Source organism: Saccostrea echinata, unplaced genomic scaffold (genome assembly GCF_033153115.1).
Source record: "Saccostrea echinata isolate AGI-Se365-2 ecotype Australia unplaced genomic scaffold, CSIRO_AGI_Sech_v1 ptg000002l, whole genome shotgun sequence".
Classification (NCBI taxonomy): domain Eukaryota; kingdom Metazoa; phylum Mollusca; class Bivalvia; order Ostreida; family Ostreidae; genus Saccostrea; species Saccostrea echinata.
Window position 1 is genome coordinate 12,372,501 of NW_026889751.1, and position 24,453 is coordinate 12,396,953.

At 35.2% G+C, this 24,453-nt stretch overlaps 1 protein-coding gene across 1 annotated transcript in view; it reads left to right on the forward strand.

Annotated features, from left to right (window-relative positions):
• Positions 1-24,453, forward strand: part of LOC133173067 (dynein axonemal heavy chain 6-like) — a 69,767-nt gene that overhangs the window by 44,021 nt on the left and 1,293 nt on the right. The window contains exons 54-83 of the mRNA XM_061307984.1: positions 4,266-4,355; positions 5,183-5,380; positions 5,588-5,953; positions 6,388-6,569; positions 7,155-7,263; positions 7,460-7,585; positions 7,740-7,994; positions 8,121-8,252; positions 8,371-8,466; positions 8,663-8,803; positions 9,235-9,450; positions 9,583-9,701; positions 9,851-9,962; positions 10,070-10,191; positions 10,274-10,403; positions 10,497-10,611; positions 10,791-10,927; positions 11,156-11,496; positions 11,740-11,957; positions 12,172-12,414; positions 12,689-12,922; positions 13,163-13,373; positions 14,092-14,194; positions 14,398-14,625; positions 14,898-15,095; positions 17,538-17,731; positions 18,040-18,233; positions 18,504-18,715; positions 23,851-24,088; positions 24,225-24,382. Coding sequence (XP_061163968.1) covers positions 4,266-4,355; positions 5,183-5,380; positions 5,588-5,953; positions 6,388-6,569; positions 7,155-7,263; positions 7,460-7,585; positions 7,740-7,994; positions 8,121-8,252; positions 8,371-8,466; positions 8,663-8,803; positions 9,235-9,450; positions 9,583-9,701; positions 9,851-9,962; positions 10,070-10,191; positions 10,274-10,403; positions 10,497-10,611; positions 10,791-10,927; positions 11,156-11,496; positions 11,740-11,957; positions 12,172-12,414; positions 12,689-12,922; positions 13,163-13,373; positions 14,092-14,194; positions 14,398-14,625; positions 14,898-15,095; positions 17,538-17,731; positions 18,040-18,233; positions 18,504-18,715; positions 23,851-24,088; positions 24,225-24,382 — 5,418 coding nt within the window. The remainder of the gene's footprint in view (positions 1-4,265; positions 4,356-5,182; positions 5,381-5,587; positions 5,954-6,387; positions 6,570-7,154; positions 7,264-7,459; positions 7,586-7,739; positions 7,995-8,120; positions 8,253-8,370; positions 8,467-8,662; positions 8,804-9,234; positions 9,451-9,582; positions 9,702-9,850; positions 9,963-10,069; positions 10,192-10,273; positions 10,404-10,496; positions 10,612-10,790; positions 10,928-11,155; positions 11,497-11,739; positions 11,958-12,171; positions 12,415-12,688; positions 12,923-13,162; positions 13,374-14,091; positions 14,195-14,397; positions 14,626-14,897; positions 15,096-17,537; positions 17,732-18,039; positions 18,234-18,503; positions 18,716-23,850; positions 24,089-24,224; positions 24,383-24,453) is intronic.

The window sequence follows — 24,453 nt, forward strand, 5'->3', positions numbered from 1 at the left end:
CCACTGGGCCAATTTCAACCAAACTTGCCACAAAGTATCCTTGGGTAAAGGGGATTCAAGTTTGTTCAAATGAAGGGCCACGCCTTCTTCCAAGGGGAGATAATTAAGAATTCGTGAAAAATTAATGGCATCATTAACAAATCTTCTTCTCAAGAACCACTGTGCTTGAAAACATGAAACTTATGTGGAAGCATCCTCAGGTAGTGTAGATTCAAATTTGTTCAAATCATGACCTCCGGGGGTAGGGTGGGGCCGCAATGGGCGATCAAAGTTTTACATAGGAAATATACAGGAAAAATCTTTAAAAATCTTCTTCTCAAGAACAGCAAAGCCATACTTGGTCATATTTATATGGTAGCATCCTCAGATAGTGTACATTCAAGTTTGTTCAAATCATGACCCCCGGGGGTCGGGTGGGGCCACAATGGGCCATCAAAGTTTTACATAGGAATATATAGGAAAAATCTTCAAAAATCTTCTTCTCAAAAACAGCAAAGCCATGATTGGTCATATTTACTTGGAAGCATCCTCAGGTAGTGTAGATTCAAGTTTGTTCAAATCATGACCCCCGGGGGTAGGGTGGGGCCACAATGGGCGATCAAAGTTTTACATAGGAATATATAGGAAAAATCTTTAAAAATCTTCTTCTCAAGAATAGCAAAGCCATGATTGGTCATATTTACTTGGAAGCATCCTCAGGTAGTGTAGATTCAAGTTTGTTCAAATCATGACCCCCGGGGGTAGGGCGGGGCCACAATGGAGGATCAAAGTTTTACATAGAAATATATAGGAAAAATCTTTAAAAATCTTCTTCTCAAGAATAGCAAAGCCATGATTGGTCATATTTACATGGAAGCATCCTCAGGTAGTGTAGATTCAAATTTGTTCAAATCATGACCCCCGGGGGTCGGGTGGGGCCACAATCGGCGATCAAAGTTTTGCATAGGAATATATAGGAAAAATCTTTAAAAATCTTCTTCTCAAGAACAGCAAAGCCATGATTGGTCATATTTACATGGAAGCATCCTCTCATAGTGTAGATTCAAATTTATTCAACTCATGACCCCCGGGGGTCGGGTGGGGCCACAATGGGCGATCAAAGTTTTACATAGGAACACATAGTAAAAATTCTAAAAAAATAACAATTTGTTAAGAATAGCAAAGCCATGATTGGTCATATTTATATGGTAGCATCCTCAGATAGTGTACATACAAATTTGTTCGAATCATGACCCCCGGGGGTCGGGTGGGGCCACAATGGGCGATCAAAGTTTTACATTGGAACACATAGTAAAAATCTTTAAAAAAAACTATTTGTTAAGAATAGCAAAGCCATGATTGGTCATATTCATATGGAAGCATTCTTAGATAGTGTACATTCAAGTTTGTTCAAACATGGCCCCTGGGGGTCGGGTGGGGCCACAATGGGTGATCAAAGTTTTACATAGGAATACATAGGTTAAATCTTTAAAAATCTTCTACTCAAGAACAGCAAAGCCATGATTGGTCATATTTAAATGGAAGCATCCTCAGATAATGTAGATTCAAATTTGTTCAATTCCTGACACCCCCCCCCCCCCAATCACTTTTATATTTAAACTTTTCAACCCTTCAAGATTGAAGTGATTTCTGCTTTTTCCTAGCCATAGTGCTCAGGTGAGCGATGTGGCCCCTGGGCCTCTTGTATTGACATGGAAGCATCATCAGATAGTTTAAAATTCAAGCCCCCCCCCCCCCCCCCCCCCCCCGGTCTTTTAAATACTGAACTGATTGTGCTTTTGCCTAGCCAATGTGCTCAGGTGAGCGATGTGGCCCATGGGCCTCTTGTTATAAAACTTCCTCTCATATTTAGTGATGTCTCATGTAGTCACATAAAAATGCATTTATCCCTATATATACAGTGGTGATTTTAATTTGGGGCCCCTGGAATCAGAGTAGGGCCACAATGGGGACCAAATTAAACAGACATTTTAAGAAATTATAAAACTAAAAATGTCCTAAGAAACAACAAATGTTCTATTGTTCAAACATTAATTTGCAAATATCTTTATGTGTGTCAAGGTTGGGCTACAATTAGTGAAAAAATTTACACAGAAATAAAGACTTCCTTACAAGGGTACAATTTTTAGCTCACCTGAGCCAAAGGCTCAAGTGAGCTTTTCTGATCAAAATTTGTCCGTTGTCTGTCGTCGTCGTTGTTGTCGTCGTCGTTGTCGTTGTTGTTGTAAACTTTTCACATTTTCATCTTCTTCTCAAGAACCACTGGGCCAATTTCAACCAAACTTGCCACAAAGTATCCTTGGGTAAAGGGGATTCAAGTTCGTTCAAATGAAGGGCCACGCCTTCTTCCAAGGGGAGATAATTAAGAATTTGTGAAAAATTAATGGCATCATTAAAAAATCTTCTTCTCAAGAACCACTGTGCTTGAAAATATGAAACTTATGTGGAAGCATCCTCAGGTAGTGTACATTCAAGTTTGTTCAAGTCATGACCCCTGGGGGTCGGGTGGGGCCACAATGGGCGATCAAAGTTTTACATAGGAATATATAGGAAAAATCTTTAAAAATCTTCTTCTCAAGAACAGCAAAGCCATGATTGGTCATATTTATATGGTAGCATCCTCAGATAGTGTAGATTCAAGTTTGTTCAAATCGTGACCCCCGGGGCTGGGTGGGGCCACAATGGGCGATCAAAGTTTTACATAGGAATATATAGAAAATATCTTTAAAAATCTTCTTCTCAAGAACAGCAAAGCCATGATTGGTCATATTTATATAGTAGCATCCTCTGGTAGTGTAGATTCAAGATTGTTCAAATCATGACCCCCAGGGGTAGGGTGGGGCCACAATGAGCGATCAAAGTTTTACATAGGAATATATAGGAAAAAATCTTTAAAAATCTTCTTCTCAAGAACAGCAATGCCATGATTGGTCATATTTATATGGTAGCATCCTCTGGTAGTGTAGATTCAAGTTTGTTCAAATCATGACCCCCGGGGGTAGGGTGGGGCCACAATGGGCAATCAAAGTTTTACATAGGAATATATAGGAAAAATATTTAAAAATCTTCTTTTCAAGAACAGCAAAGCCATGATTGGTCATATTTACAAGGAAGCATCCTCAGATAGTGTAGATTCAAATTTGTTCAAATCATGACCCCCGGGGATAGGGTTTGGGCCACAATGGGTGATCAAAGTTTTACATAGGAACACGTAGTAAAAATCATTAAAAAAAAACTATTTCTTAAGAACAGCAAAGCCATGATATGCATATTCATATTCATATGGAAGCATTCTTAGATAGTGTACATTCAAGTTTGTTCAAACATGACCCCTGGGGGTCGGGTAGGGCCACAATGGGTGATCAAAGTTTTACATAGGAATACATAGGTTAAATCTTTAAAAATCTTCTACTCAAGAACAGCAAAGCCATGATTGGTCATATTTAAATGGAAGCATCCTCAGATAATGTAGATTCAAATTTGTTCAATTCATGACCCCCCCCCCCCCCCCCCCACTTTTATATTTAAACTTTTCAACCTTTCAAGACTAAACTGATTTTGCTTTTTTCTAGCCATAGTGCTCAGGTGAGCGATGTGGCCCCTGGGCCTCTTGTTTGACTTAATACCAAGTTCTGTAAATGAAAATGGTTAAAACAAATGGCTTTTAATTAAATTTATGGCCATGGTATGAGGTTTCATTTATCTATATTTATTTGGAAAAGTAAAGAAGTGTATAACTCTGGTGAGCTTTGTGACCATAAACCTCGATCCATTTAAAATATGTATGTCAATGACAATCTGCTTGAAAATTCAAAATTTAAATAAAGATTTGTGTGTCAAGGACACATCTTTGCATGATATTCTGAAAACAATCTTGTTCACATTGTTTGGATTTTGTAGAAATAGATTTTGACAAACAAGGTAAAATGCTAACGGTAAGAAGCATATACCTGTGTAGGATCATGCATATGTGTGTGAATTTCAAAATGTGATGTTTTGTTTTTTTAAACATACTTTCTTTTTTTTTTTTTTTTTTTTTTTAGAGATTTCTGTAATATCTTAATATTGCTTTTGTTTGTTATCAAGTCCATATCAAACTATTAGATCATTATTCTTTTCTTGTCCTTCATCACCATGTGTTTTACATCCTTTTAAAATGCATTATTATTAAGGAGGCTAATCAAGCTTATTTTCCTTGCAAGTCATACACTCTGTAAAGCTTTAATTGGTTTTCTTATTTTAAATATTTTTTTCTCCATCTGCAGGCTACTCAAATGGTGTTTTTCAAAGATGCAGTGGAGCACATTACTAGAGCAGCCAGGGTGTTCCGTCAGCCCGGGGGTCACATGTTACTGGTACGTGAAGTATTATTAGTTACATAGTTTTTTAGTGACAGGGTACGGGATGATACCTGGTTAGTAAATTTCATACCTGGCGAGGCGAAGCCGAGCCAGGTATGGAATTTACTAACCAGGTATCATCCCGTACCCTGTCACTAAAAAACTATGTAACGAATTTACCCCACCGATAAAATATTTATGCATTGTCTGTGGTTTGTAAAATTGTTTTTCTCACTATATATAATTATGTTTCATCACTCATACAATGCCTATTATGACGTCACGTTGTGTGACGTAATGTTGTTTTGCGAGTGTTTCGTGCTGTAATAACGTACTGACAGTTTTTTAAGACTTTCAGTAAAGGGAGAAAAAGATTCCATCTTCGTTACTTACATTAGTTAACTGTAACATTGTCAACAGACACTCGGCAAATCGCGTGAACTCGAGTTGTTCGAACGTTACAAAAGAACGATAACTCCGTATCGACCATGTATTGATTTTCAAGCGACTAGGTGTAAGTAATACACCCCCTTCACATGACAGACTTCAACCAATCGTAAGCCAGGATTTCATCGAAAAATCAACAGAGGTGGGGTAAGCAATGATACTGTTCCACTGCTGGAACATATTATTATCATCAAGATGTTCTACATTTGGAATATCTCATATTTGTCAAAATGTTTTACCGGTACATCTGGAACATTTATTTGTCTTGCTAATATTGGTCTTGGTTAAGTTTTAGTCTTGGTATAGTCTTGGTTTAGAAATATAGTGTTGCTTGCAGTTTTGCAATGCCTACCGGTAATTTTGTTGAAAACTAAACACATTTTGATTACTAACAGGTTGGTATGGATGGTACAGGAAAGTCCACCATTGTCCAGCTGGCCAGTCATATTGCTGGGTGTGAGCTGTTCAAACTGTCCCTCCATAGAGGCTACGGGACCTCAGAATTCAGGGAGGACCTCTCCAAAGTGTTTAAGTACAGTGGGGTCAAGGGCACAAAGATTGTCTTCTTACTGACAGATTCTGATATTGTTAAGGTAACTTAAAATAGCATAGGAAAAATTAAAAAAAACATCCTTAGAAATAAAACAAACTTGCTTTAATAGTAGGAAACTGTTTATGACTTGGTATACTTTATGTCTTTGTTAAATGTAAGTTTACCTAAATTGATGACTCTATTAAATCAACAACAAAAAAATTAATAAATCTAGCAATAAAAATCCATTTGTTTTTTTTTTTTTCAGGAATCATTCCTTGAAGACATTAACTGTATCCTGAACTCTGGTGAGGTTCCTGACTTGTTTGACTCAGAGGAAAGAGATGGGATCAGAATGGACCTCAAACAAGCCGCCTCCGAGGCAGACATCCCTGACACTAAGGAGTCTGTGTACCAGTTCTTTATTCACCGAGTCAGACAGAACCTCCATGTGGTGCTGACCATGAGTCCCGCTGGTGGGAAGTTCAGACAGCGCTGTCGTATGAACCCTGCCCTGATTAACTGCTGCACCATTGACTGGTATGATGAGTGGGAAGATGAGGCCATGTTGAATGTGGCACAGGTCTTTTTCTCTAACGCTGAGTTCATCACTAGTGAAGGCTTGGATATAGAGGTAAGGGGCCAAGTAAGGGAAAGGTTGAATGATTTTAAATGAGATATATAATGAAATGTATATGTGCATTGTAAAAAAAAAAAACAACAAACAAACAAAACAAATAAACAGAACAAAAAACAGAAAATAACTAAATGAAAAAAAAAAAACAAAAAAACAACAACAGAGATTTCAACAAATCATCAATCTAATAATAAAGACAGTAAATTATGTAACTTTACATTTTGTTAAGGATATTACACTCAGGTTAAGGAGACATAAAATTTTGGTGTTGCGCATTAATGTATAGTGATACATGTATCAATACACACACTCCAGTATTTAACATCTTGTGATTTTTATGTTTTGTCTGATTTTATATCACGCAACCTGTAGTTGATGAATAATTTAAATAATTCCTAATAAACTCTTGAAATTCCAATTTTTTGTTTTAGGCCTTGAAGACAAAAGTAGGTCAGGTGTGTGTGGATATTCACAAGTCTATAGGAAAGATGTCGGTGAGGTACTGGGAGGAGATGAGGCGCCATTACTACTCCACTCCCAGCAGTTACATGGAGCTCATCAGACTCTACTCCAAAATGCTGAAAGAGAATAAAACAGAATTTGTCAATAACAAGTAATTACATGGATAATTAGATTGGTTGCTAATATGCTTTAGACATGTGTTATTTCTAATATTAGAGAGGTTGAGATTTCATACATGTACAATGTATATCTAGTAGGGGATTTCCCTAAATTCCTCACGTATTACGTCATCAGTTTTAGTGTTGACAACTTTAGTAGAATGGAATCTACACATAAGTGTAAACTTGAAGCTTTTATAATAAAAATGAGTGAATTTATGTGTGAAAATGTGATTGTTGTATAATATTTAGAATTTTTTATTTTATGAGCACTTATTTTATATATAACCATGTTTTGTTTAAATAAAGTGAAACTACTAAATAGTTGAAACAAAAACATTGATCGCAATGTACATGTTCAAGTTGCACGTCATTAAAATCTCAACAAACAAATTACAAAAATGTGTATGTGTACATGTACATCAAAGCATATGCACAAATACGCGTACAAGATCTCAACCTGCCTATTATTTGGATATTGTTCACTGTCATGTTTTTGAGTCATTTTGACATTGTACATTTTACATTATAGCATGAAAAATAAAATTAAAATATGTTTTGGTTCTTTACCCTTTCAGAAACCGTCTAAATGTGGGACTGTTTAAGTTGTCTGAGGCCAACTCTCTTGTTGGGGAGATGTCTGTAGAGTTGGAGACTCTTGGTCCAAAGATTGAAGAGAAACAAAGGGTATATTTATCTTACTGTATGCATGTGCCTTTAGAAAATTCTAAACCTTTTTATTTTAGGAAGTATTGTAATGCTAAGGTGCTAATAAATATCACTTATTGCAAGAAATGAACTGCTTTTTCATCAAGTGAATTTATTTTAATTTGCTGGAACGACAGTGGAGATGTTACGGGTGATAAATGTACTTTTTCACTAGGACACAGAGATCCTGTTAGAGCAGTTAAAGAAAGACCAAGAGGCTGTGCAGGAAGTGCAGGAAATTGTGGAACAAGAGGAGGGAGTGATGCAGCGAGAGACACAGATTGTACAGGACTATGCTGATGTAAGTATTCAAAGATGTGTCCAATAATATTCCTCTTGTAGGAAAAAAAAATAAATTCAGGTATTTGCTTCTTAAATATGACAAGTTTTAGGGTGCATTCTTCAGTTTTAATGAATCATAAAATAAATATATTTTAACATTTTCTTGACTGCAGGAATGTCAGAGAGATCTTTCATCAGTTATTCCCACACTGATCATGGCAACGGAAGCGCTCGATACGCTGGACAAGGCAGCTATTTCTGAGATCCGAGTTTACACTAAGCCACCATTCCTAGTGATGACTGTCATGGCTGCTGTTTGTATCCTGCTGCAGAAGAAACCTGACTGGATGGTAGCTAAAACACTACTGGGAGATCCCAACTTCCTAAAGAGGCTCAAACAGATTGACAAGGATAGCCTGCCAGACAAGGTCAGAGGTTCAGTCATGAAAAACATCTTGACAAGAAGAAACCTTACACTGAGATGTGGAAGTTGTGGATTTTCCTCAGATGCTTTTAGGTTGCATTCCTAATTTATTCTTATTTAAATTCTGTAGGTTTTTCACAAGCTGAAGAAATACTCCAAGAATCCAGATTTCAATCCAGATAAAGTGGGGACTGTCTCCTTTGCCTGTAAATCTATTTGTGCTTGGGTGCTGGCTCTGGAGCATTATAACGAAGTCTACAAGGTTAGATAGATATAAGCTTATGTCTGTACTCCTTATAGAGAGTAGATTTGTTTCATCAAACCATGGTACGTGGGTAAAATTCACTCACTTCCACAATTCATTTATTTTTTTATCACAGATGGTAAAACCAAAACAAAGGAGAGTAGAAGAAGCAAAAGAGGCACTCCAACTAGCTGAGCATAGCTTGGCTCAAAAACAGAAAAGTCTCAAGAAGGTAGGTCTACATAATAAAGAGAACACAAGACCATTAAAATACAGCAATAGCTATTGTCTCACAGATGGTCTAGATGAAAAATTTGTCAAGCTTGCAGTTTTTACTCATAAATGATAATACATGTATTCAGTTTTTTTCACTGGTATCACCTTTAACAATTGAGGATTGTTTCATACATTTATGCATTTGTTACTAGATTCAAGACCACCTGAATACCCTTCAACAACAGTACAGAGACAGTGTAAATCAGAGGGAGTCTCTCAAACAACATAAAATCACTACAGGACTCAGGCTTAAGAGAGCCTCCATACTCATTGATGCCTTAGGTGGAGAGAAGGTGAGAGGGGCATTTCATGATTTGTTGCTGAATTTTAAATTATATTTTGAAAGAGTTATTAAATTGTCGAGTACACAAAGAAGAGATTTTTGTAACATAATCATGTGCTTTCAAGTAATGATAAGAAATCAAAATGCACATAACTGTATTGATGCAGCAATGCCAATAAGCAACAAATTGTTTGAAGTTGGTTTGTCCTTTAAACTCCCAGACTGAAGAGTAGAGGAGGGGGTTCTGTCCACCTCTTTGTTTTGATGTCTGTATACAATTTGATATTTTTGTTTCCCCATGTATTTTTAAAAGTACATGTATATGAAATACAGATATTTATGTGAGTGTAGGAGGCCTTTAAAGTTGTGTGTATATTTCTCTCTTAATTTGTCACTGCGGGTTACATTACACAGATGCATTTTATTTAATAACTTTTATAGGTAAGATGGGCAGAGTCTGTGAATGTGCTTGATGAGAAGTTGTCAGGACTTGTGGGGGACACTTTAGTGGCTGCTGCGGCTGTGGCGTACATTGGACCATTCACCGCCAAGTACAGGAAGGAGCTTATTTCCTCCTGGGTTGATCTTTGTAAACACTACACCATTCCTATATCCAAAACCTTTGATCTAGTCAAAAGCACTGTGGATGCTTATCAAGTAAGTCAAAGAAAAAAAGGGGATTTTTTTAAGGTTATGAAGTGTAGATTAAGTGTTATGTTAAATAGATTAGTTGTAGAGAAGATTAGAGAATCATTGAGTATCACGCTCTGATTTTTGGCTTACTTGCAGGTTTTAAAATGGCAAAATAAAGGCTTACCACAGGACAACCATTCAACAGAAAATGCTCTGATAGTGAGAAAAACAAAAAGATGGCCATTGTTTATAGATCCTCAGGGACAAGCTGTGAAGTAAGTTAAAACTCTGACGTTTGGTAGGAGATGGAGAAAATGCTGAGAAAAAGAATAAAATCTAACCCAAATCCACTCACCCAAAATTAGTGTTAATAGAATATATATACATGAATACACAGTTGAAATGTCTATAAAACCCTTTCTAGTTATATCAAAGAAAGGAAGGGAAATCGCCTGGAAGTTGTGGATGCCTCTGACCCTAACTACATGAAAACGTTGGAGACGGCCATTAGAGTAGGACAGCCCATGTTACTTAAGGTATAACATATTCAGAGATTTAACATTGATATTGTAGATTTTAATTTTTGATGGGAATGGTAATTTGCCTGACCTTTTTTCTGATTGAATGTTTTTCATTTTCACAGGATGTGTCTGAGCAGTTGGACCCTGCCCTGAGACCGGTCCTCCTACATGAGACCTTCCAGAGAGGAGGGCAGACCGTTATCAAGCTGGGAGACACAGAAATAGAGTACAACTCCAAATTCAGGTCGGGGCTTTACAATCAAAGTCAACATGGATTTGTTCAAAAGAATTCTGTGGTTTAATTTTATATCATTGTAACATTTCAGGTTGTATATGACAACATCAGTGGCCAACCCCCACTATTTACCAGCAGTTTATATCCAGGTCAACATCATCAACTTCACTGTCACGTTCGATGGACTCCAGGAGCAACTCTTGTCTGCTGTTGTCAGACAAGTAACTCATTTAGATTTTCTTTGATGTATGCATAGATTTATTTGTTTATTTTCTGTATGCATTACAGGTTAAATTATGTCCTTTGCATTATAGGAAAAACCCATTCTAGAGAGCCAGCGCAGTGACCTATTAGGAAGTATAGCAGACGACGTGAAAGCATTACGAGATTTAGAGGACAGGTCACTCAGTCTGCTTCAAAACACAGAAGGTAGAGAATTCTCTGTTCATTTCAAGTAAAATTGGGACTAAAAACTAGGAAAGTGATTTAAACTTTGATCTCTTAAATTATAACTATAGGTGAGAAATGCAGTGTTAAAAATTATTCCATATCATTTTTATCTTTTAGATAACAGAATCCTTGAAGCAAGTTTCTTTTTCTCTTTTTAGGTCACATTTTGGATGACCAGGACCTGGTGGACACATTACAGCAGAGTAAAGGAAAGTCAACCGAGATCACAAAGAGAGTGGCTCAATCTGAGGAAACAGAGAAAAAACTCAACCTGGCCAGAAAACGATATCTGCCAGTACGTACACGTATTAACATTATGTTTACGTTTCAAGTCTTCCTCATCAAAAATTAGATCCTTAAACCAAAAAAATCTAGGTCTGAAAACTAAAAAAAAAAATTGAGATGACTTACAAGCATGTTTGCAAGATCAACACTGAGGTAAAGTCAAAATTTAGGATCCATTGCTTTAACTTACCTGGTTCGGATATGTTTTAGTCTCTTCATTGGAAATTTTAAATTTCAGGTTGCCACTCGAGGTGCTACTTTATACTTTGTATTGGCTGATTTGGCCCAGATAGCTGTCATGTACCAGTTCTCTCTGGACTGGTTCAAAGACATGTTTATCTCCTGTATCAGTAACCCACAGCTGACCCACGGTCAGACTGACCTGGCCCTGCTTCAGGATGGACAGAGAGGTGGGCGAAGGAAGTCTAGTCTGGCCCACTTAGTGGGCACTCTGAGGCCCAGCAGTCGACAGGGCAGTGTCTCATCCACACCAAGGCCCAGTATTGCTGAAGTTTTGAAGGAGACTCCAGCAGAAAATCCTGCGGAATTGAAAAAACATATGTTGGAGATGATAACAAGGTAGGTTAGCTGTTGTTTAGTTTGCAAGTTAGTAGACAGGTAGCTAGTAGTCATTTAATTAGTATGTTGTAAAATGCTTACTAGATTTTCAAAGACTTTTCAAGTGAAGATGAGTCTTTTCATTGCATGGACCAAATAAGGACATTTCTGCAAGAATCATGACATCTTGAACTTTGTTTAAATGACCTTTGTAGAGCAGAATGTTGTAAGCTTTAATTTTTCCATTGCCTTGGCATTATCCAGGTTAACATACAGTATTTACCGTGTGGTGTCGGTGGCTCTATTTGCCCACCATCAGCTGACTTTCTCCTTCATGTTGTGCTCCAGTATAATGAGGGCCAATGATAAATATGAGGACGTCACCACCATTGGGAAAATCTGTGAGTTTGACTGGAGTGTGTTTCTACAGGGAAATATCCTGGCTAACATGATGGATGAAAAGGACATCCAGGAATATGATGGTAGGTCAAATAATGCAGGCTCATAATTGTTGGCTTCAGCTCATTTACTGGTCTGTCAGATCTTTATAAATGACTCATCTCTAATTATTTTGATAATAAAGAACCTTGTTAAATTCTAAGTTAAATTGTGATGATTGAAAATTTGTTTATGTACACTGTACAGTTCCATTTATAAGATTTACCAATACTAAGTGTAGACACCTATTTTGTTCAGGTTTGACACCGATGGAGCGACTTGAGTATCAAGCCAGGTCAGGGGATCCAGATGCCCCTCCCAAGAAAGCCCCTCCTATTTGGGTCACCGATGCCATGTGGCGACAGTGTCAACAATTGGAGAGCAGTATGTCCAGTTTTACAGGACTCTGTAGAAGTCTGATTACAGATCACCTTCACTGGGAACTACTCAAACAAATGGAGGATCCGTACAAAGGCATGCAGACAAGTTACAAGGAACTGAGTGCGTACATACTATCTATGGTTTTATTTGATTCTTATAAATTTTAGTATTTTGGAATTACGTTGTTTAAATTAATTGTTGCAGCAAAAATCTGTGGAAAATATTCAGATTATCCAGATAATCGCTTTCATTTAAATCTAATAAGTATCTCTGACAGAGCAGTACTCATGACATGATATTATTGTAGAAATGTCTCAAGTCTATTTTCATTGATCATTATAATGACCTCATCATTATGGAAACAATGGAGAGATTCAAAAACTTATTATTTTAGCTGGTGATGATCCCAAACATAAATATGGAACAATATTTGCCTGGGAGAAATTGTCGGCCTTCTATCGACTGATCCTTATCAAGATCCTGCGACCCGATGCTCTGATGACCTCAATAGGTCAATTTGTGGAGCAACATTTGGGACATAACTTCATATCATCTGGTTCTTTTGATCTGAAGGAGATTTATGATGATTCTACAGCTAAAACACCTCTCATTTTCATTCTCTCACCAGGTATACATCTAAGTTGAAAACTTTTATATGTAGTTTTCAGTCAGTTGCATTTTTGTTTGCAGTCATAAGTTTATGAAATCTTGGTATGGTCCAAATGTAGGCAGTGCATGTCATATCTCTGAATTCTTTTTAAAGTCATCCTACCATAGATTAGAGAGATTTCAGACATTAATTATCCCAAATTACCAGCTTTGGTTAATTTTCTGTGTTTTCTAATGATTATTCAATAATTAATCTCAGGAACGGACCCCCTAGCACAGTTAGTGAGGTTTGCAGAAGACCTTCGAGGCAGTGCCTTACACCTGGATATGATCTCCCTGGGGCGAGACCAAGGCCCCAAGGCAGAGGAGCTGATCTCCAAGGCACAGATCCTCAAAGGCCGCTGGGTATTCCTTCAGAATTGTCACCTGGCAGCCTCATTCATGCCTAGGCTCCAGGCCATTGTGGAAAAGTAAGTCAGAGTTGTTCTAATAGGGGACAGAGACAAGAGAAGTAAGGATAAATAAAGACACAAAAACTAATGCAAAATTATTGAGACATTACAAAATAATCTGAAAACAGTTATTGGTAGATTTGTCTTTTGTATTCATTTTAGCATTTCAAAATGTAACACAAAGAAGCTCAGGGTTTTCTTAATGTCAGATAATGAGAACTGTATACATGGTTATTTTGGCCCCATGACATTTTCGCCCTTTCACACTTGCAAATTGTTTTGCCCTGTTTTAAATTCGCCCAATTACACTTCTCATTAAGGAATTATACTGTATTTTTTTAAAATTCGCCCCGTTTTAAATTCTCCCACCTGTGAGTAGGGCAAAAGGGGCGAAAATAAAATGAGGGGAAAATTTCCCGGTATACAGTATACATATACATGTATTAGTGAAATAACATTAGGTCAGTGTTTTTTTTTATTAATACGTATGTAACAGCACTTAAACTGCACATGGTCTAAATTGTCAAAAAAGGAAGCATGAGAAATGAAAAAAAATTACAACATATATTTATTCCCCTGCTATTTAACAATCTTAATTAATCTGTCTTACCTGTTCCAAGTTGGCATACATATATAAGCCTTTCAAACTTTCTGAGATTGTTCATTTTTGATTTGGTATGTATACACTAACAGACTGAGTCAATTCATTTCATATTTTACTACACTATTTACACAGGTTAAGTCATGCTGGAGATGACATTGATCCACAGTTCCGACTCTGGCTCAGCTCCAAACCGGATCCAAGTTTCCCAATATCCATACTACAGACTGGAATGAAGGTAAGAGTCAGATTTGTTATTTTCTGGATTTTTCTTTGTTGTTAAGCCATGTTTATTATCATTACACATTATTTTCTTAAATAATCAGGTCAGTACACATTACTTGAATGCATGATGTAATTGCCATTGGTTGTGTAGAAGATTACCTCTTTAGGTTTTAATTCGTAAACAAGGCAATGCAAGAGTTAGCTTTCCTTTGACAGATGACTGTAGAACCTCCACAAGGCTTGAAGTCTAACATGCTGCGATCGTTTGGGAGTGGGGGGACAGGAACTATCACAGAGAAGAAGTTTGAGTACAAGGAGGCGGGGCCTGACTGGCAGAAACTCCTCTTTGGTCTGTGTCTGTTTAACAGTGTCATTCACGAGCGCAAGAAATATGGCCGCTTGGGATGGAACATTCTGTATGGCTTCAATGATTCGGATCTGTCTGTAAGGATGTTAATTGTTATTTCAATGAAGATCATTAGATAGTCATAATTATGTCTCAGTTAATGGTTGACAATATTCATTATATAAAGAAGGGTTGAATTCTTTTGAATAATTTTTCAGTAAAGGTACAGGAATGTGATCAGTGATATTTTAACTGCTGGCACAATTGATTCTTGTTTTACTCTAGTTTGGATCACATAAAGTACAGGTGGTGTAATATGTTAATCCATATGCCATCTTTATAGAATGACTTTATATTTTACCCTACATAGGTATCTGTACGTCAGCTACAGAACTTACTGGAGGAACATGACGAGATTCCATGGGAGGCCTTGACCTTCCTGATTGGGGAGGTTATTTATGGAGGACGTGTGACAGATGAGTGGGACATGAGGTGCCTGGGGGCCCTCTTAAAGAGGTTCTTCTGTCCCGAGGCCTTGACCCCAGACTATTCCTACTCACCAGATGGGGTAAGCATCTTTTTGTTCAGTTACAAGCATGGTAGTTAAATGTGTGATACCTGAAATTTTATGACTGTGTATGTTTGCTTTTGTAATTATATATATGCATAAGTCACAGGGATTAAAAGTTATCATCATTAAAAAACTGTATGCATGAATATTGTTATTAATTTTGAATTTTGTTTGCTAATTATTTTAGTTCAAATCCCATTGTATGCATATCCTAACACATCTAAAATTATTCAAATTCTTAGCTTTATGTCATATTTAAGCTTGAGAAAGATCCATATAAACAGGACAGATTTTATTATTTATTTATTGAATATGAGAATATTCTTTCATTGAAAACACAGTTGTCTTTGGGGGTGATTATTGAAATTACCACCTGCCCCAGTCCTATTTATAGCCTTGTACAATTGAGAAAAAAATAAAATAAAATAAACATGTACTTCTAAGAGTGAAACTGACATTATGCAATTTATTCTGTGAATTATGATTCTAAATTTGTCATTGTATAAACAACTTTAATCTACCATAGGTTGTTCATAAGGTAAGCTGGTATTGAGTCACCAGTGTACACTGCATATGAATGGTGTACAATAGATTGCATGAGGAGTAAAGATGTAACCTGATTATAATAGGTTTACATTTATACAAATCTTTGAAATTATGAGTAGAGAATATATTACAAAATACTTGCATCACATAGGCCTAAGTACTTATATTTGCATTTGAGGTTTTTATCAGTTATATAAACCTATCGAACACTGAAGTGCTAATTTTTCAAAGTTGCAATAATACAACTTCACACAATTTTTAGAGACTATTTTGTATTTTTGTATTTTCTAGGTGACAGCTTGTAATGTAGAATGGGCCATTAATGTAATACCTCTACCTCAAATGTAAATATAACTTATAGAATAATTAGGCTAAAAAGTTCTCTGAGAAATGAACTTGATGGTTAGATAGTCAGATCTGCTGAGAAGCCACTGGGCTTCACAGGATTTGTTCATGTGACCAACCAAATTCATTTCCCAATGAACTTTTTATCCTTGCTATTTATTTCTTACGAGGTACTTTGCATGCATTGATGCATTTGTCTGAATTTTACAAATACTGCATGACTCTCAAGTATAGAGATGTATGTAGATATGCTCTGAAGCCAACTTTTTTTTTATTCTGTGTATTAGTTTTCATTATTTAATCTCTTTCAGTCTGTTATGATCTGTCTATATTATTTTCTACAAACTTTAATACTAGGAAATCCTAATGAATAAAAGATGTAAAATGTTGTTGATAAAAGCATTACTTTTCACTGAAATAATATTCAGTTTGCAAGGTCAAGGTTATAAGACCTTCAGGTCAAGGTTTAAGAACATAGGTCACAGTAATGAAATATTACTCTGCACAAATCTGTCTCTTTACTCTGCGTCTCTACATATATATGCCAATACTTGTAGAAAAGTATAAATACAAATTATTAGTTTAAAATCTTTGATATGTTTTACAATATAAAGCATAGAGTATTAAAGATTAAAATAGAATTAACATAGCTTTTACCTAGCTATTGAATGTTGCAGCTAGTCGAATATGAAACTTGACATCTGATACATATATCTTAAAAATGTGAAATTGTTGTCTGGATCAATGTAACAAAAAATAATGTAAGGAAAATTATGAAATGTTAACAGAAAACCTTTCAAAATGACAGTAGAAGTTACTGAAAGTATTACCTATTTTGATTTTGTAAATATTATTCTCTTTATCCAGTGGATGTCCCTCACAGTATCCCCACTTTGTATTCCAACAGTGTTCCATCATTTCATATAAACAAACATTTGTGTAAATTTAATACATGTAAGATCGAGGAACGACTGCAAGAAATTCCATTGATAAAGTCATTTAAATAGAGCCCATTTTAAAAATGCACTTTTGTCTTTAGTTCATTAAGATGTATTTTTATACTGTTACATTGTTATGCTGTATAAAAGAGCCACAAAACATGTGATAAAAAGTAAAATCCTGTTTTGTGATTGGATAAGATTGTTTTCTAACTTAAGTTGTCCAGTGTTTTTCATCCTCTTGCCAAAGGCTTAGGGATTATAAAAACACAAACCAATTAGGAAAAAATCATATTTATAATGATAAACTGCTTATCGTAATTGTATATTAGATCTATTGCTGTGACAGTCATGAAAACCCGTGGTGTTTGATCAATGGAGTTTTTAGTGGTTGTTATATTAATTTTCATATTTTACATTTTAGGTATGCTATCTTTTTTTTTCTTTATATCAAATCCTCATTTTTTCTAATTTATGTCACATTTTAATTCATAAAGATTTTTTTTGTCGCTTTTTATGTTAATTGATTTAGGAGTAGTATCTTGATGCTGTTAAAAATGGACATTGAAATTTAAGAAAATACATAAAATTTTAAACTGTTTAATTTTAGCTTTATCGTCCAATAAAGTCTGACATCCCATTCTCTGAAGTCATAACTTATTTAGAGAGCCTGCCAAACTACGACTCTCCAGAGCTGTTTGGAATGACAAACAACGCAGAGAAGGCGTGTCGTGAAATGCAAGCCCAGGATTTGATTGAAACCATCATAAATGTACAGCCAAGATTGTCCCTGGATATCTTGGGGTATGTACAGTCACATAATACATGTATAACAAATTTCTTGGATTGACTTTTTATGTCTTAAATGCATTTAAGAACACTGTGACAAATTCAGTGGAAAATTTTTCACTGTGTTCATAGTCATAATTAATCCCATGCGGAAAAAAAGTATGTCTATACAGTATATTTGTTATGAACAGGACCATTGACTCAATTCAACACATTGATCCTTGGTATTTGACATGAATTTAATGTTCCAGATACCAAAATTATACAGTATCATGTTAAAATGACCTCAGGTTGTCTATCTCATTAGACACAAACTTTTACAGAACTGAGAAGAGTAATGATGATGTAGTGCTGGAGGTGGCTAATGATATACTGAGGCTGTTACCAGTCAGCATAGAGGAGTTTACAGATGTGAGAGAATCCCACGGGGGACAAATCCAGAATATCCCCAGACCTACCCTCAAAGACATCCTCTTTAAGGAGGCCCCAGAACTGAAGGATAAAGAGAAAGAAAAAAGTAGGCCTTTACTTTGCTTGATCTGTCGGTAGTGTGTGTAATATGTTGAAATGGTGACAGTTAATTGGTACAAATTTGTCATTTTCTAACAAACGGGAAAAAACTCCCCATATTGATGTAAATTATCATCAATTAAGGTCTCAAATTATTATTAAAGCCTTGCTTCTAACTAAGTGAGAATTGCTTGTTGTGTCCTGAGATTTAAGATGCAAAGGTGGCTTTTTTTAAAGATGTACATACCGGGGTATGTATTTTGCTTGTTTATTTCAGTCGTACAAGAGGCCATTGATACAGTGGTAGGTAACTCTGCCTTGATGACAGTACTTCGACAGGAAGTGGACAGATTTAACAACCTGTTGTCTATCATTCATGAGTCCCTGAAAGCCCTCATCCTGGCTGTAAAGGGGGAGGTCATTATGTCAGAATCTCTGGAGGAAGCCTACACAGCCCTACTCAGTCAAAAAGTCCCACAGAACTGGAAGGTTAGCCATGTTAGCTATTCCTCTATACTGAAGCTTCGACAGTAAAACACAGTTATGTTGAATTGCCAAGGATGGCTGAGATTTGTTTGTCATATTTATAATTTGTTATAGAGTAAAACTCGGTTATAGTGAAGTTCTGGGGACCTACGAATTTACTTCGCTATAATTTGTTGTATCCATATAACAAATTCGTTCAAGTATACAAAGCAAATTTGCAATAAAGAATTTTTTCCTTCAAGTATGACTACAAAATGTTTAGGGAAGTATAAAATAAAAAATTTACCTTGGAGTTCAAAATGGGCCATCACTCAAGAACCCCTTGGCCAATTATTGTCAAATTTGTCATAGGGTATCCTTGGCCCAAGGGCTCCTGTTTATACTAAAACTAGGGTTGTGACCCTTAAACAAGGGGAGATAATTAGAAAAATAGAAACAAAAGTACTGGTTGCTAAAAAATCTTCTCAAGAACCACTGGGCAGATTATCACCAAACTTACACAAAAGGATGAGGATATGTTGTAGATTAAAATTTTCACAGGGATTTACCCTGGGGCAAAGGGTGTGGTCTCAAGGTCACTTCAAAGTTGATCAAAAATTACATTTTATTAAAATGTTGATATTTTGCTTACTATAAGGACTAGAATCATCAAATCTTGTCAGTTGATGCATCTAAGGACCTCATATCATGTTGACTCAAAAGAGGTCACGGTGACCTAGTTTTTAGATTTTGCAGCCATTCTTTTTCAAAATGATTTAGAGGCATATTTTGAACAATTTAAGGCCTATGATCATCAAACCTTGTCAGTTGATGTATCTTGGGTCTTCGGAGTACGCCAACTAAAAAGTAGGTCACCTTGACCTACTTTTTGAATTTTATGGCTAATCTTTTTCACAAACAATTAAGAGGCAGTCCACCAAAAAACCAGGCAGTATTGTATTAATAGGCGGCACATCGAATGTGAGGAATATTTGATATTTTATTAAAAACAATATCAATGTAGCCCAAAAGGAATAATGTAATTGAAGATTTGCTTGATAATTGCTTATTTAGTAAAATATCCTTGTGTTTTGTGTTTTTGAATGCCCCTATATAAACCATTGAATGTAGGTCAGAAACAAAGAACTGTAATTTCTAATACATTTTTCACAGGACTATAATTCACACTTAACTAAATCTAGAAATATTTCAACTTTTTGTTAAAAAAATAAAATCGGTGGGAAAAACACTTTTGATAGTAGTTTTCTGGCAAAATATAAGGACGTTTTTATGAAATTTTGCGATGCAAGAGTTATCTCCCGTGGCATCGGTAAATCTGCTCAACACCTTTTTATCGGAATCCTAGTGAAATATTTAGAATCGATACACTAAAGAAAATAATTAAGCAAAAAACTAAATAATTTATTTTCAAAATATAATTCATTTTCGCCTCCAGACGTAATATTTAGATTAAAATTGGCTCTATTATTCAGGTTGAATCCACGTTTCCATTGATGTATCAGTGACGTCATATACCTGACTAATATTGCGTCACAATGAAATAGTTACAAGTTTCCAGAGAAGTTTGTAAATTCTTTGCGTAAAAGTATAAAGAAAAAGATTTTTAAAAAAAGGATTTCTCTTTTTCTGTTTAATTACTCTTCAGAGAGCATTATTCTAAATGTTAAATAATATTTTAATATCAAAATGTATTTTATACATGGGCGGCGTCTCAGCTAGATGACGTTTTGATAAGTAATTTTATACATGTCTGAGAACTAATTTTTTTTAAACTGATTTACTAGGATATGCGTAAAAATAATTAATGAAGTGTTTATCATGAACATTTCTTATAAAATTAGGAATCAATGATGAATGTTTTAGATTTATGCAACACTTAATTCAACGAAGTTGAGATGTTTACTTCATGATATTTGTAAAAACTTAAATATATTTATCTATGCAGTCAAATCAAAATAAACAATCCGAAGTACGATTAAAAATGAAAAAATAAAACTGAAAAATAAGTTATAAAAATATATTTATTGAGTTAAACTACTGCTGAACTCCCCACTATAATTTGGCACTAAAACGGAAGATGGTTTAGTGAAACATTTCGTTTTTTTTTTAATTTTACTTATTTATTTTTTTAATTTGGCGATTGAAACAATCACACACTCACATTTAATGTGGATTTAAACATGTGACTATGTTGGCCAATTCTAAAATGTTTTCACGTTCATGAAACCAATTTTTAAAAATAATGATGTCATGACCCCCCCCCCCCCCCTGCTTTTTGCTTGCGATTTCTCTTGAATAATGATACTATATATGAAAGAACTTATTTTCTTATTTATATAAAATCAAATTTTGTAAAAGAGGAAAAGGTTTTACAGATGACAGGTAAGAAAAAACTTGGATAAAGTCGAGCTGTACACATAAAAATATTTCCTGTATTTAGGCAAGTTTAATTTCGCCACTGATAGAATTTACTCTTTAATTCCTGAGGAAATAAAAAAGAAATTTTACTTGGAAATAAGATAAATAATAAAGCTAGAAAGCTGTCTGCTCTCATTTGTTGCATAATGCATGTACAAATACTTTTTTTTAAATACCGAGTATCTATTAAGAATTCAATCAGATGTTTAACATGTAATCTTCATGTACGTAAAAGACATTAGTAATTTAAATAATATATAAATTTGAATCTATGGTTACACTCATTTAAAAACAGTTAACTGACTGAAAAGAAATAAAAGACAAGCATATTTTTCTGATAAATTAAAATGAAGAGCCAAATTTAGGAAATGTTTCTAAATTTACAGTAAAAACCGATCCCGATCCGATCGAAAATAATGCAAAATTAACAAATTTATCAAACTAAAGGCACCTGCCACCTATATAACATGTTAAAAAAATAAATCAAGTAAGTTTTTACTCATATTACAACAAAAGAGCCAAATTTAACATTACAATTATAGTATTTTTTTTCTTTATATAATTCCGGTCGGGATCGGTTTCATTTGGGAAAATTTAAAAAAAAAAAAAAAAAAAAAGGTAAATTTGACTCCTTTTATTCCTTTCAATATACCTGTTCCCACTGATTTTATTGAGTGATTCAAAAGTTTGTACTTTGTATTCATAATAACATAAGAAAAAAAATCTGTCCTTGTAATGTATTGGGTTTTATAACGTAATGAAAATTGGATACTGAATTCAAAAAATTACTTGCTTAACTCAAATTTGGACCATATAATTTTTTCTAAAGAAGTATAAATTGGAGTCTTATTCATTAATAAAATAAAAGATAAGAGTCTGTGCTATAAATAATATTCATCGACACATCCAGCTTTTGAGTATCTGTTACATATTAAACAAAATAAAAACGTAGTAATTTTTTTTACCCTTATGTTGACCTTTTTGCACTTAAAATTAAGCATTTACCAAAAATAGGACTAGAGGAGCACTAAATTTTTTTTAATGTTGTCATGTGTAAACACTTGCTTTAATAAGTCTACATGCAAAAAATAATTAAAATCCATGACATGCGATGTGCCACCGATTGCCTGGTTTTTCAGTGGACTGCCTCTTAAGGTCATTAATTCGAATACTGAGAAGTTTAGAATCATTAAATCTTGCAAGATGATGCATCTTTGGACCATAAAACATATTTATGAAAAAGTAGGTCACAGTGACCTACTTTTTGAACTTTGCAGGCATTCGATTTCAAAGCATTTTAGAGGCATAATTTGGACAATTTAAGGCCTTTGATCATAAAACTATGTAAGTTGATGCATCTTGGGTCCTCAAAAAACGTCAACTGAAAAGTAGATTACCGTGACCTACTTTACAATATATATGACTATAGTTTCAGGTACTAATTGGCATAGAATCATCAAACTTTGTCAGTTGATGCATCTTGGGTCTTCAGAGTAGGTCAACTGAAAAGTGGGTCACCGTGACCTACTTTTGAAAATTTATGGCTTTAATTAAATATTTCAGGTACTAATTGGCTTAGAATCACCAAACTTTGTCACTTGATGCATCTTGGGTCCTTGGAGTATGACAACTGAAAAGTAGGTCACCCTGACCTACTTTTGAAAATTTATGGCTGTATTTAATATTTTTTCGGGTACTATTTGGCTTAGATTCATCAAAATTTTTCAGTTGATGCATCTTGGGTCCTCGGAGTAGGTCACTGAAAAGTAGGTCATGGTGACCTACTTTTCAATTTATATGACTATAATTAAATATTTTGGGTACAAATTTGCTTAGAATCATCAAACTTTGTCAGTTGATGCATCTTGGGTCTTGGAGTAAGTTGACTGAAAAGTAGTCACCATGACCTACTTTTGAAAATTTATGGCTTTAATTAAATATTTCAGAAACTAATTGGCTTAGAATCATCAAACTTTGTGAGTTAATGCATCTTGGAGTACGACCTACTTTTGAAATGTTATGGCTGTATTTAATATTTATCATTCTGCACCCCATACGCGCGACCTTGTCGCTGGCTCTGGAGTTTGGATTTGCATCTCGGGTACTATTTGGCTTAGAATCATCAAAATTTGTCAGTTGATCTATCTTGGGTCCTCGCAGAAGGTCAACTGAAAAGTAGGTCACCGTGACCTACTTTTTCAATTTATATGACTTTAATTAAATATTTCAGGTACTAATTGGCTAAGAATCAACAAACTTTGTCAGTTGGAGTAGGTTGACTGAAAAGTAGGTCACCATGACCTGCTTTAAGTATGTCATTTGAAAAGTAGGTCACTGTGACCTACTTTTGAAATTTTATGGTTATAATTTTAAAAATATTTTAGGTATTAATTGGCTTTGAATCATCAAACTTAGTTGATGCATCTTGGGTCCTTAGAGAATGACAAGTGATAAGTAGTCACCATGACCAACTCTCAGGTGCTAATTGGCTTAGAATCATCTTGAGTTCTCAGAGTGTTTCATCTAAAATGTAGGTCATGATGACCTACCTTTGAAATTTCAAGGCTTTATCTAAATATTCAGGATACTTAGAGGCTTCAAATAGAAGTGATAGGTTGTACAGTTTATCAGAAGAGTGATTCAAGGCCCTTGGGCCTCTTGTTTAATTAGTTAAATGAAATTTCTTGAACTAGAAATAAGGCTCTGAGACTCTTTTTCAGAGTGCATCCTATGAGTCTTGTAAGCAGTTAGGATCCTGGACACATGACCTATTGATGAGAGTGGAATTCTTTGCCACTTGGGCTGGTCTGATTTGTGAAAATGTGGAAAAAATCATCAAAGCTAATTTACTGACCACCAAACAACAGACATCGGCTCCACCACCAGATTTAGAACCAGAGGATCTCACCAGGAACCAGCCCAGAGCCTTCTGGTTATCTGGTTTCTTTTTCCCACAAGGTATAAGTATTTACTTGGCCCAAAAGTGATTCTATTAGAACTGCTAGTAAAATATATCAAAGGACAAATATATTACACTGTCACCTTCTTGTGGCTGCAAACCCATAAATTTAACCAATTAAATTTTTTGAAATAGGATTCTTAACGGGGGTTCAGCAGAATCATGCGAGAAAGCTGGGCATCTCTGTGGATTCTCTTGTGTTCAACTTCCACGTGAAAACCAAAGCCACCGACACTGAAGAATCTCTGAGTGATCTCAAACACAAACACTCCATTAAAATAACTGCATTTAAGGTGAAGGAACTTGAAATGTTTTGAACAATTTGCTGTTTGATATACATGTATTCATTTATATTGGTCATACA